The sequence below is a fragment of the Electrophorus electricus genome, chromosome 2 (assembly GCF_013358815.1).
Source record: "Electrophorus electricus isolate fEleEle1 chromosome 2, fEleEle1.pri, whole genome shotgun sequence".
Lineage (NCBI taxonomy): Eukaryota > Metazoa > Chordata > Actinopteri > Gymnotiformes > Gymnotidae > Electrophorus > Electrophorus electricus.
In genome coordinates, this window is record NC_049536.1 from 14743757 (window position 1) to 14758103 (window position 14347).

General features: G+C 38.6%; 2 protein-coding genes across 2 annotated transcripts; one reads left to right on the forward strand and one right to left on the reverse strand.

Annotated features, from left to right (window-relative positions):
- Window positions 1-2605: 2605 nt before the first annotated feature.
- On the forward strand, window positions 2606-4317 carry LOC113585504 (protein SCO2 homolog, mitochondrial). Its single transcript, XM_027023023.2, has 2 exons — window positions 2606-2674; window positions 3068-4317. The coding sequence occupies exon 2, from the start codon at window positions 3089-3091 to the stop codon at window positions 3995-3997; it is 909 nt and encodes a 302-aa protein (XP_026878824.2). The 5' UTR covers window positions 2606-2674; window positions 3068-3088; the 3' UTR covers window positions 3998-4317.
- An 898-nt stretch (window positions 4318-5215) lies between these two features.
- Window positions 5216-13917, reverse strand: ncaph2 (non-SMC condensin II complex, subunit H2). Its single transcript, XM_035523785.1, is given in 21 exon segments — window positions 5216-5239; window positions 5241-5360; window positions 5774-5923; window positions 6307-6408; window positions 6509-6558; window positions 6656-6745; window positions 7040-7136; window positions 7870-7940; window positions 8025-8075; window positions 8418-8519; window positions 9058-9127; window positions 9468-9542; window positions 9872-10032; window positions 10194-10306; window positions 10677-10756; window positions 11116-11178; window positions 11822-11900; window positions 11985-12046; window positions 12282-12383; window positions 12780-12903; window positions 13830-13917. Coding segments are annotated over 20 exon segments (1770 nt in total). The 5' UTR covers window positions 12888-12903; window positions 13830-13917.
- Between the last annotated feature and the right edge of the window lie 430 nt (window positions 13918-14347).

The window sequence follows — 14347 nt, forward strand, 5'->3', positions numbered from 1 at the left end:
AAACAGGATCTCCTAGAGCAAAGCAGAGGCACATAGCAAACCATGAAAATCCAATTAAGCAGTAGTTCTCTTTCTGCCAAGAACTCAAGAGGAATCTCTTGTCATCTGAAGGTATGCTACACATAGACTTCTCTGAGAATTATTCATGCAAGTACAGCAAAGAAATTCAAGATGTGCACTTTGGTGTCTCTCATGAGCAGGCAACACTACATACAGGTATGTAGAAGAAGAAGAAGTCAGTTTGTTTTCGTTTGGTCTCCCCATCCAGACTCAAAGGTCCTCACGAAATATGGCAACATCTTGACCCAGTACTCAACCACATCGAGTAAATATTCTACTCCCTGTACTCAGTACAGAAAAAGGGCAACTTTTTTTGTTTAGCACCACACTTAAGAGAAAGGATTTTAAGGCAGGAACATTTTTGAAGCCAGTCATGGCAAGGGAGCACATGATGGTGTTGGAGGGGGTTGCTGAAGAGGATGGCGGATAAACTGCTCATCACTTGGCATGACATATTTAATGCAATGGAATTCTTCAAGGCACTTGAAAAGAGCAACACCATTTTCAATTTATTCTATGTGACCAGTGAGGCAATTAACAAGGCCACTGTCAGGCAACATTCCATCTGTTCCATTTGTGCATTCATTGGGTTTTTACAGTTGATATATCATGATGTGAGCTGCAAGTGTGCCACTGCAAAGGTAGTCCAGTGCAGTTGTTACAATACACAGGAGTTCACATTCAAGGACCCTAAAGCATCTTTTTCTTAATCAGAAATTCAGTTTAATAGCCCAGTAGTACTTGAAAATTGTGCATTGTAAAATACAATGAAGATCTGTACACCCGGCTACAGAAGTTGGCTATGCACAAATGAAATGTATGCACAGTGTAGGAGCGCAAACTGCTTCTTCTGGCCATTAAGGGAAAATAAATTATGGTATATCTATGATGACATCATCCAGTTAATTCCACCACCAAGGTCAGTTACTGTGGAAGTTGACATATGAGACATATGATCTGAGCTACAGAAATTTCTGAATAAAAATATGAAGTGAAGAAGAGTTACATGAAATCGTTAATTTTTTTTTATAATGATGCACTTTTCTAATGAATGTTTTTAACAAAATCATCAGAATTTTTTTTTTATTTTTAAAATGTATTGAATTTTTTTTTAATGTTTATCAAATGTGTCATTTGTTTAATACATTTTAAAATGTTACATTTCAAGCCTTAATGTTGTATGAAGTATTTATATAGTTACATTTGCATAGACTTTTTACAGATTTAGCTTCTTCATAACTTCTGAATTGTCAAAGTTATTGTGTAAATGTTGTCAGTCAGGTTTGAAAGTAAGATTTTCAAGCATATTAGAATAAACTAAAAGGAAAATGAATAAACTTCACTAAATGCTTCATTTAATTCCATATAACCCAACAATGACCCACGTGTGTGCTGTTTAATGTAAAGATAATAACCTTATGAAAAATAGCTTCTGATAAATTTATTTTTGCACAATCACTTGTTTACTTGGGGACCAATAAAGTATAAAAGTGCTACTAATTCATTGCAAGTTATTCCCTTCATATAGCCATAACAACGGTTGACTAGGGTGCATGAAAAAATTGGAAAAATATATTTGAAATATATATTTAATAGTACATCACGCTGATATGGCCTAATAAGTAACAAAATATAAAACTAAAACAATCTCTAAACAATACACTCTAATGCTGAAATGACCCTCAGTATGGCTCTACGCAAGTTTTAAAGATAAATAACCCGTAACTAACCGCTAAGTTTCCCGCCAAATATTATTTCTAAATCCCAGTATCTGCGCGAGAGTTTGCTGTAGTCACACTGCCTCCTAGTGGGAAACACACACCTCAGCCCGCAAGGTCTTATTTTAAAAAATTTTAATTTCATTTTATAGTTTAGCCTTAGTCAACCAATGTGTTCTCATCATACGTATTAATTACTGATTTCCAAACTTTGGGCTCATCATGTCATAACACATTTAGCATATTACTGGTTTGACATCTACTTTTCAGGTGTGAAAAATGGATAATGTCCCCATGTATGGAGTAACCGGTAGTCGCAATGTCACTTTAAATTTATTTTATATTTATTTAAAAAGCAAAACAAACAATTTGTGTCAATTTGTGTTTATATTTGTGGTATATAAAACTAGCGTTTAGATTAAAAGACCAACATTTCGTAGCACTGAGATTTTAAGGTAAAGCACAGAATAGATCTTATTTGCATACATTTGTTTAGACTAAAACAAAGTATTTAACTAAAAGCAATCTCACTGGCCAACGTATTTAGAATAAATTCCCTCCCGTTGGAATGTTTCCATCCTGCAAGTAATTGGCATTGTACCGAATCTGCCAATGAGTATACCTAACATTTTTAAGAGACACTGTTACTGTCAGGTTAAATTTGCTATTGTTTTACAATATATTTCCTATAATTATATATACATTATGAATAATTTATTCAATGATTATTAAAAGTACTATGCAAATCGTATCGTATACTACGGATACTATAATAGATGGTGTTTTTTCTAGATCGTAACTGCTGTTTCTAATCTAAAACTGCGTTTACTTATTACTCGCTTGTTAGCTGATGTTCCTTAGCTAGCTAGCTACCTACAGAGGACTACGGGCAACAAGTAAGGAATACACGTTTCACGTTATACTTTTCTGATTATACAGAAATGACAAACCGTTGAACGGGTCTTAGTAGCCGATGTGGTGCGCGAAGATCTAGCATGTGGGTGACTGCAGCCATATAGCGCTAGATTAGCTAATCAAGGTTACATGTGTTGACAGTTGGACCCTTTAACGTTAACTGTCCATCCTGTAAACGTTTGTGTAGTTGGTTTTATAGATCTGTATGTATCCGATACATCTGTTATAATAAAACAAATAATTTGTTAATTATTATATAATTGTTTTATATCTTTCGTTAATGGCCAGTTTAATCTGTTTAGAGGGTCAGACGAGCTGTCTTGGTTATTCCAAATCTTTTGTCTTCTGGTCATCTCTTTTACATTTTCCTGTAGCTGTACTGGCCGAACGTGACGATGCTTGGTTTAAGACGTCTTGCTACTTATGTAACATCGTGGAGTGTTTTTAGGTCAACTCTCCAAATCAGCAGCGGCGGACACGCTCATGTCCTACTACCTCAGATACTAAGGGCATACAGCTCCTGCTTACAAGTACAAAGGCCAAGCAGGTATCAGACACATATTAGGAGTTGTAGTCGTGAGGGATCTCTTCTGTGCTGCCTCCATCCTTGTGAGCAGCACCAAGCCACCTACTCCCAAGGCTCCTATCAACCCCCAAAACCTGGCTCCTCAGCCAAGATCAAGCTACGCACACGGTTGGCTGTAACTCTGATAATTGGAGGTGGGATTGTCGGCACCTGGTGGTACGTGCACCATGAGAAGGACCAGAAACTGCAGGCTCAGCGGCTGGAGCAGTTGAGTAAGGTGGCTGTGGGCCAGGGTGACTTCTCCCTCCTGGACCACACCGGCCGGCGCAGGACCAAAAAAGACTTTCTGGGTAGTTGGGTACTTATGTACTTCGGCTTCACGCACTGTCCAGACATCTGTCCTGAGGAGCTGGAAAAGGTGAGCAGCGTAGTGGATCTGCTGGACAAGGATGCTGGCCTGCCCCTTGTGCAGCCACTTTTTATTACCGTTGATGCTGAAAGAGACGACGTGACTGCTATGGCGAAGTATGTTAGTGATTTTCACCCACGCCTGCTCGGAATGACTGGAACGCCTGAAGAAGTGAAAGAGGTGGGCCAGGCGTATAGGGTTTATGCCAGTGCGGGGCCCAAGGATGAAGATGGGGACTATATTGTGGACCACACCATCCTTATATACCTCATTAACCCAGACGGACTTTTCCTGGACTATTATAACCGAACAAAGATGCCACACAGATTGCTCAAGAGTATTCGTAAAACACATGAAGAATTATGTTAAGTTGTTCCCTGATTAAGGTTGCATGTCAGAATCTCATAAAAAGATTTGATTATAGTAATCTTCAGCAGCTACCGTTTTTTCAGAAAAAAAAGTGCAAGACAGGCATGGCTTCAAGTACAGACTTCATAATTACAATATATTAAAACTCTTATTCAGTGCTGCATTGGTCTAATATCTTGGAGCCAAAATAACATAAGCAGTTGTCTCTACATCTATAATGGGGAAAAGGGTAATCTATATATTTCATTACTGGGACTGTCTTTGATGCACTTAAAATAGTGCAATAATTTTATAAATAAACTTGGACCGGGTTGATTGTACAGTGTGTTCTTAAAGATCCTTGCATTCAATATTTCTTACTGCATGCAGTTGAAAAGCAGTTTACTGAAGATTTCTGAACTCAATCACTTCAAACCTTGTTGCTAGTGATTTAACCCTGGGAAAACTCATTAACATGTTCATGTCCACTAGTTGCTGCAGTACCAGCAATTGTGAATTGTGAGTGTGCTCATGCATGAGCACAGCTCCTCCCTGACAACATCATATAACATGTCTGTTAAGTGGTAGATATATAGTGACATAGCCAACAGCAGGTCATGGCGACTTGCTCATTAGTTGTGGTTTTGAACTCACCTTTGGTAGACCTAAAAAGAGGTGCAGTGTTAGGCTGTGTCTGCAACAGCAGAATAGAGCAAAAGCTAATATAGAGATGTAATAAATAGAGATTAACAAAGGAAAATAATATTCTAGAATTAGTTATTCTATATCTTGATTATAAATTGGTTGTTTACAGAGATAATTTCCCAAGGAATGTGATTCTTTAGTAATTTATCCCTTGATAATTTTCACATGATAATAAATTCACTGCATCAGGGGCCAGTGATTTATTTCTGTACTTGGGTACACTATTTTTGTAAGAATTTAAAATGTATAGTACAGGCAAGACATGTAATACATAGAATTTCACTATATTAAAAACATACATACAGGACCCTTTTCCGTTTGCACTTATTGGTATTAGACTTTCCACTACACCAATAGTGTAACAAACTCTACTATTAGCTTAACAGATGTGTACAAAAATCAGCCACAAAAATCCTCGTCTGATCTAGAAGACCATGTAGATGCTGTGCCTTTCTTCGGTATTTAATAATTTCCCACTGAAGTACATTTGGTGGTCCAAGATGAAGGCTGTGTGTTATGCAGCAGAGGTATGGGTCAAGGCAGATCATGGTCTGAGGGGGGCGTTGTAGGTCTTGAGCCGTTCATGTGCTCTTTGTTTGCTCAATAGCGTCAGCTCCATGGTGTCTACGCTTTCCTCAAGCCCGGTTGTCTTTTCAATCTCTACTGTGTAGTCATTGGCCTGAAGCAGATACTGGCTGTTAATTTACAAACATTAAATTTTTTTAAATCAATCAAATCAATCAATCACAGTCTTTTTAAATAAGAGGCTTTAAAAAAAATTCCAACATGACCAATTGCATGACTGACTTGACCGTTAGAACTGCATGCAATAAGGGAAGACATGCCTCCAGCTTCCTCAGCTTTGCAGCAAACCAATGGTAGGTTAATGTGCCTAAATAATTAAACTCATACAAACTCCCTATAATATTTTGAGGCTGAACATTATTGCAGAAGATACATCTCATCCTGCAGTGTGTGCATGAATCTATATGAAAAGATTTCATTGTTATTTTATTGTAACCATGAACCTCTTGCAGTGGTTATTTACGATGAGTGTATAATTTCCCAACAATTGCTGGTGTGTGTACTAACCAGCTGAAGAGAAGCAAGCATGTATCTGCAGGCTTCCGTGTTCTCCATGCCCTTCACAAGGGAGGCAAACGACCGCTTTACCCCAACAGTGCTGAGCGCATGGACAATCCTGTCCCCATAGTCGTGGATGTCAAAAGCCACACAGTCCTCCTGGACAGTACAGAGTTATACCTGGTTCAACAGCTAAGTACCTTCAAATGCAAACACAAACTGAAAAAACAACTATTTTAATTCTGTACACTTGTGAGAAAATGTGGGAAAGATTTTTGTATACTTGACTAAACATGTTCATTTGTTTTCAAGGACATTGATGAACCTTAAACAGTAAAATCATTGCTTTAACAGACTATTATTTATGGATGGTAATAGATAGAACATTTTGTACTATGAGCACACAGACATACATCAGCAGTGATGGTGTGTACACCCTGTCCTGTTCTGTGACCGTCCCCTTTGTGCAAACTACAGCAACGCTATGCTAGGAACTCCATGTTCCCCTGGAGAGGTCAGACTGCAGCTGTGCACATCATTACCTGAGCCAAGAGCAGAGGGTTGATCTCGTCCTCCCACTCCCTCACGCGGCGTGACAATGCTGTCTCCTGAGCGTACTTCTGTGAATTGGCTAGGAACAGCTCCTACAGAGGAAATGTTTTCATAATCATTCAAGCACATAGGGTGCATCTACGCTGTGAGAAGCATCATCCTCTCTGGAGGAGTGTGTGATGCTGAGCGTACCACACTCTTCTTGACTAAGTCCTCATAACTGATCCGGCCCATCTGTGAATCTGAGGGGGAGAGAGAGGAATAGAAGAGACAACCCATGCTAAGATCATGGATCTATGCTAAGAGCTTAGATGGTATTTGTTTATAATATATATTTACCATTAAAAATGGGGTCCTGGTCACCAATAACGTTGCCGGACAAGTGATCTTCAAACAAGTTTTCATTTTCATGATCTGAATAATCCTCTCCTGGATTAAACAAATATAATTTATAAATGTATGAAACTCAAACATGGTACATACTCCTCTACCTTCATGGGCAAAAAAAATGTAAAGCTAAACATATCTGCTTTAAAGTAAGTAATAGGGTCAGTTTACTGACATGGATCAAGCCTAATCTTGGACTAAATTGTAGAGCCAATGTTGAATCACCATCCCAAATTGTTTTTAGTGTAGGTTTAGGCTTGATCTGGGAAGATGTCTTATAAATGTTTTCTGTGTATAAGTATGCATGCATACACAGCCCATGCTTTTTTGTCTTACCATCCAAGTCTGGATGTCGGGCCACCTCATCCTGGTCCTCTTGTTTCTCCGGTTCCAAGTAAGTTCTTTTTAGCACCTCATCAGAAATGTATACACCCTGAAATTAAAAAGATGCCATGTTTGAAGCCCACATGAGCAAGAACTTGCTTCAGATTAGCAAAGTGCACATTCCACTAACACAACAGCACCAACTGATGTTACAAACTTTAACAGTGTTTCAAGCTCAGCTAAAACGTACAGTCTGTTCCCAAAGTCTGTGCACTGCCAGGTTTTCCAATCTGCTTCCACTATATTTACTATTACTCTTAGAATGCTACAGTAGATTTAAAATTATACGGTATAGCAGTTTCTTAGTTTAGCAGTTTGCCATCGAGAGTTTCTAGGGTTCTGGTTCAGCTGACAATGAACACAAACAGGCCTAAAACCTTAAAAGGGAAAGGGACAAATAAAGGGTATGCAAAAAGTAAAAGCAATGAATCCTAGCTACAGTCATGCAACCAAACATCACACAACACTCAAAATGCAGCAAAAGAATGCTCACTCCAGTTAGTGAGACACAAGTTTGTAGTTTTTAGGCTGTGCAGTATAAATTTATTTTTCACTTTTCTTTTAAGCTTTTCATAGGTGAACATTTAGATCTGGGCTTAAATGCACCACATTTATTAAAAACCTCAAAGTGAGAATCCTGATCTGGCATCTGCTGCCTTTGTTTGTATGGCTGCAATAATGAGGACGTAAAAGGCAAAAACTGATCACAGATCAGCACTCTTACTCAATCATTTGATAAATATAGCCCGTGTCTAATAAACTGGCACTATGAGCCAACACACCGTTTTCGTTAGAACCCTCTTGCGTGCCTTCATTTGCTGACTCATCTTGCTCAGATAGATGTAATTGAATTCTAACGATAGAAAAATGCATTTGTTAATTAGTCGTGCCATAGCCTCTGTGGACAGCAGTTATACACGTCACCTTTTATATGAACATTACCTGGATGAAAATGGTCCGTTCTTAAGCTTGCGCTCAGTGTTCTCATCTACAGGAATAGAAAAATTGGGAAACATTATGACATATTAAGTGTGGACAATACATTAAGTGCTTAGATGCTATGTTCACTCAGCAGGTCCTTGGCAGAGTTTAAAGTGCAAATCTGATCTGTTATTCGTGTCAGTTTTCAGCCTTACTGAATTTTAATTTGTCTGTTTACAGGAACTGTTGGCTTGTGATTGCTTGCTGGAATGCTGTTAAACATTTGTCTTAAATAGACACACGCCTAGCATATGATATCAGTTGGTTATTGGGGTGGGGGGCGGGTTCAGATTTGTGAATCTGAATAAACACAGACAGGACAGACAGACACACAGACACACACACGCACAAGCACTTGTGCACCAGCCCCAGAAGTCCTGTAGTTTGGAGGCGGCTTTCCTCTTCCTCTTGCCTGATTCCTCCAGGCCAGCAGGCACATTGCAGCATTTCCCTGGACAGGAGAAAGAAAAGGCTAACACACCATATTCAAACTGAACAATAGACAGAGTACTGCACACCCACTAGGCACTGTAGTAGAGACATTTAACTTACTCCACCTATCATACAGATGCATTTTACTGTACAGTTACAGACTAAAAGCTCATCCATCTGCTGCCATTTTGTCAACCAGCCTCTACCCCGTTTATCACTGGTTGTTGCTGAGCTGGACCATCTCTGGACCAATGCAGATGGATTATCATTCAGATGGCAGACTATTCTCAGAGCAGCACTGATGCTGTCATGGTAATGACATGGTAGTGGGCTGTTGTAGTACTGCACTGGTCAAAGTCCAACACACAGTGCTACTGGAGTCTTTATACATATCCCGGTCGATGCTGGTTTAAGAGTGGCCTGCCACCTGTGCTTAGATGTTTCTAATAAAGCGGGTGGTGAGTGTATATTAAAAGAAGCACCACTAATATATTCATAGATATTTGAGAGAGGAACACTGCAGTCACTTGACCAGGGTGTCAGTCTTTAGCTCTCACCTGTTTTCAGAGGTTTATCCTCCCCAATATTTTCATACGGGTCAAGCCATTTCCAAGGATCCACAGTCTGCTGAAACATTTAAATTAATTTGTTATTCTCTTAGGCTACTGGTTTAACTTCCTATATAATGTTTGTGTATTACAATTGTTGTCCAGTAGTGTTTAGTTGACATAAGATGCATACAAAACCTGCCCATATGGCTACACCTATATGCCTATAACCATATGCTGCATATAATCTTCTTCTAACCCTAATCAAACATTCTCTTACAAGCCATAAATGTGACAGAGTACATTACCTATAACCCTCTTTTGCATCTATATCATGTAGATTTGAGCTTTTTTTGTTTCAGCCATTGCTGTGTGACTATCAGCCATGTGGTTTTGATGTTACGACCATATCTCTCTACCTGGAGCTGCTTTGGCTGTTCGGCAACTGGTTGCACAGTGGGCCTCAGCCTCAGCATTCGCTTTTCACCGGTGGCCTATGGGGGTTAAAGGGAGTCAAGAATGTAAAATATGTTCCTATCCTCATAAATTACATGATTAAATTATATGCAAATGAGCACAACAAACCCTTTTTAATATTTCAAAGTAACTGCGATGGTTTTATTATTACAATAAAACAGAGCTTCATTATGTTTCATCAGCATGACAGCTAAATAGAGGGTAGTAGTCAATCAACATAATCTTATACCCTGTCATTTAGAAATCTGCCTTTGACAAATGATGTGGGTTTACATCATGGATTTATAGAAATAAATATGAGTATTAAGACACTGCTCCTGCACTGGTAAACTGAATTTTCTGGTACCTGGTGTCTTCTGATATGCTCTTCAGGCTCTAGCTCCATCTCCACACCATTGTCCATGAGGGGAGGAAGCTCCTCAGCACCACTGCCGCCATCATTGTCTTCACCATTCACATCACCAGCACCACCAGCAATAAACTCCATCATGTCCCCTGGACACCAGGCTAAAACACAAACCAAGGCACTTTTCCTTATTAACATTTAGAACTGAAGGGAAGACTTCCGAGACTTCCAAGCACAGCACAGAGTAATGCTAGAGGGACACCAGAGCATACTAAACTAAGGTTACATATTGTATGTGTGTTACAGGTTTGCTGTCCATTACCTGGAGCTTCTTTCTGGAAGGAATTAAGGCCCAGGCGAATAATCCCCAAAGTGTCCAGGGTAAAGTTGTTGATCCGGAAATCTTTACAGCTGCCCAGGACCTCTCCCTTCAGACTAGAACAACCACAAACATGCTTTTCCACAGATGTGAACAACACTCGACTACTAGGTGCCTTTATCCAAAATGTCACTATCTTTTCTTATCTGTACTAATTAAGCTGTAAAGAATGACATGGGTTAGATTACAGAAGTGTAATCTTCTCTTGAATGTATTTTCTTTAAGTGGTAAACAAGAGTCTTCTGATCATGTGCCTTCAGAAGGTGGTGTTGGTGCCCACAGCACACAGATCCTCTCTTCTGCGCCAACAGAAACTAAAATTCATTCTTCCCTATTCTTTGTTACTTCTACTGTTTGACATGCAGAAGGCATAATTATACTCTTCTACCGTGGAGAACCAGTCTGGTTGCTGAATGCAGTGCTTACCTGAGGAGCGGATATTTCTGCTTCTCTTGTGCCTCAGCTGCTATCAGAGATTCAGGAGGGAGTCGCACAATCTTCACTGGCTGAAGGAACACAATTATGTAATGAACAATGCACTAACATGCACACACACCGTATATGTATGCATACGGTACGTATTAGTTATAATCACAATATGCAGAAAAATAATAATCCTAATCTCTGACTTTAGCCAAAGAGACACTTCAAAAACTTAAATATACATGTTTAGTTGAGAAGGCCAACAAAAATGACCTAAACCCATTTTTTTTCCCACATTTTACTAAGCATGTGAAGACAGAAACAAACACACTTCTAAAAGTTTCTAGATAACACCACATGGAATATAACAAGACTAAAGTCCAAGCATATATTAGCAGTTAAGCCACATGGCTGACTATATGTCTAATAAGAGGACACTTACCCCAGATGGATCACTCCTCATATTCAAATTCTGAATGTTGGGTTCCTCTTCCATCAAATCAAACTGCATACAGGCACAGTAAACTCACATTAGTTGCCATTTCGAAACTACAGTCATGCAAAAAGTTGAGACTGACACAAATTTTGGTTTTCACAAAGTTTCCTGCCTTAATTTTTTTTAAATTTCAGATGTTTATATGGTATAGTGAAGTTATACAATTATACAATTATTACAATTATAAACATTTCGTGTTTGTTTTTTTTTAAAAACTTTTTATTGACAAATAGATCCGGTTGGGTACATGGCCAGGAAACTCCACAGATCTCAATCCCATTGAGAACCTGTGGTGAATCCTCAAAAAGAGGGTGGACAAACAAACACAGAAACTGTGATCAACTCTAAGCACTAATTAGGGAAGAATGGGTTGCCATCAGTCTAGATATTGCCCAGAAGCTGATATCCAGCATGCCAAGGCAAATTGCAGAAGGCTTAAAAAAGAAGGCTCAACACTGTAAATATTAAGTCTTTGCTTAAACAGGATGCATTTGTCAATAAAAAGTTAAAAAAAAGAAAAAAATTAAAAAAAAGAAAAAAAACAAAACATGAAATGCTTATAATAATTGTACTTCACTATACTATCTAAACATCTGACAAAAAAACTGGGGCAGTAAACTTTGTGAAAACCAAAATTTGTGTCAGTACATACCTCAAAGTCATCCCTTTCATCATGTGGTGCGAGGTTGTCTGTGACACCGTCTGCTTGCACAGAGCCTTGTTTGTCACGCCTGTGGGAAACAGACTTTTCAGGCTGTAGTATCTGATGACCCTCCAAGCACCTCCTTAAATAATAAGAATTTGCATCCAGTTACCTTCTGGTTTTGTTTGAGATGCAGTCCAAAGTCTGGAACACCAAATTATGTAGCAGTTCGACCTGCAAGTTACACAATTGTTCAAGTGAAGGTAAACACACAGGGAAAGAGAGATATTTTTGGACACACACTATGCCTAGTACAAGACGGAAATGTTTTCAATAAAAAATCCTCAATAGCAATATTACACCTAGACTTAATGTAATATGTGAATTGACAGAGCTAACAATTCCTAGGCCAAATCATCAACTAAACCCTCACATTTGACACGCACCCTTCAACCAAGCCAAAGCTCACCTTTCTTCCATATATGCATGTGGAGCCTTGAATTAAAAGAGCTGCTTCAGCAAAATTCATCATTGTCTTCCCTCCATCAAATGAAATGGTCATTTGATCAAGCTGCACAAGACGCACACAACAACAGGACAAAAGTGTCTAACATATCCATGCTGAAATCCAATCCCTGATCACCCAGGAGCTGTTGGATGGCTTAGGTATAACTTATTTAGGCTACTACATATGCATATAGAGACTTGTAAAGCTGCTTGTTTCTGTCAAACCTATGATAATCTTTCTTTTACCCATGAGGGCACTAACATATTGTGGACCTATGATTTCAGCACAAATAACTGTCTTTGAATATTACTGTATAAACATTCAATGTTGATTCATGAATCCAGAGCTAATGTTTTTGTATATCAACATTGGCCTCAAGAACGAAAATAAAGTCGTAAGGTGCTGTCACTAAAATTAAAGAAACTGGTTTCAGTACATGATTGGTTTGTACAAACTCACCTCTTCTAGATACTCTCCAAGCTGGGATGCCAGATCAACATCCCAATTTTTTGTGAGGTCCCGTATGGGTTGTAATAGGTGGGCAAACCTTGCCTCCGCAGAATTCATATTAAACCTGTGAGTTCTAGGAATTAAAATTAAGCTTTGACATTGACCAGTCATCACACTACTATTAGGCAATATTTTATTTTTGTTGATTCAAGTTTTGAATTATATTCGGACATTACAGGGGATAAGTCTGACCGACGAGAAAATATTACAAGGACGCTAGTCATACATCCCAGATTCGTGAGGAGCAGGGAGCTGCACTGTGCACAGCAGCTATGTAGTTCCACATTTATAATCACAATATCGACTATTGCAATACTGTGATTGGAGAAGGCCGCAACATGCAAATGAGCACGTTAACCTACAGATATTTTGTGTGTGTGAGGATATCCTTAATTCACCAATGCCTGTGTTTGATGAAGTCGTGAATGCAAGTATTTTATAAGTCATGTATCAAATATCTATCAAGATCAAATATCTATTTTTGGTTACAAAATTAATTAAATAAAAAATAGAAGCCAATTTTAGTTAATATGTAGTAAAATAAATTAAATATGGTAGCTAGCTATTTATCTATTTGTAACCATCTATCTAGGTATATCGTGTGTCCACTGAGTATTTATTTATCCCACACGTTCCTTAATTCTTTTCCGTAACGCTAAGCTACGTAACCTATCTTAGTTATCTAGTTAGCTAACTAAACTATCTTTATATGGCTACGTTAGCTAGCTAACGCTATAAAGCCAGCTTTTATCAAAAAGAAAATTAAATATTAGCTAGCTAGCATACATAACTTAGCGTTACTTAGTTGTAACACCCAAATCCGACAAAACCACGGTTCTCATTCATCTTCGAGTAGATGCAGTAAGATGGCTAGGATACATTAACTCTAGGTTAGCTATCTTAACTCGTTAGGTTAGCGGTAGCTGCTGCTCTAACAATAGCCAAGGTTATACGAATAACTTCTTCTAAGATAAATAAACAGCTATCTAGCCAACTTACCTGACGTAAAAAAAAACGTAGCTACAATTGTTCGGTTAGGACACTTTCACTTTACAGGAGTCTAACTAGGTGCCGCGTTCATTTTGCGCGCGACAGTGACGTAAGATCATGAAACTGAAAGGACACTGTCGCCGCTCACTGGACTGGAGTTGTTAAAATATGATCCAAACACATTAAATAAATGCATTACCAATAGTCTTTGATTACCGTAATAAACAGCGAATTTGTTGTCAGTGGTACAGATTTGAAAACACACTGTGACAGAAAACATTCAACAATATCGTGCCTAATTGGGTGCCTGCTGTGCTGAGACGGGTAAAGGCAGATGGCAAGATAAACTGAAACATCGTTGCCACAAAGACAGGTAGGTTACAGCGTTCTTAAAAGTTTATTTCAGTACTCAGAAACTTGTTTTAAAATAATCAGAAGTGACGATGAAATCGTCTGCGATCCCAGTTGTGACCAGCAGATCTAGCCATAGGCCTGTCACATATTATTGAGACCTAGTTTGTTACCTC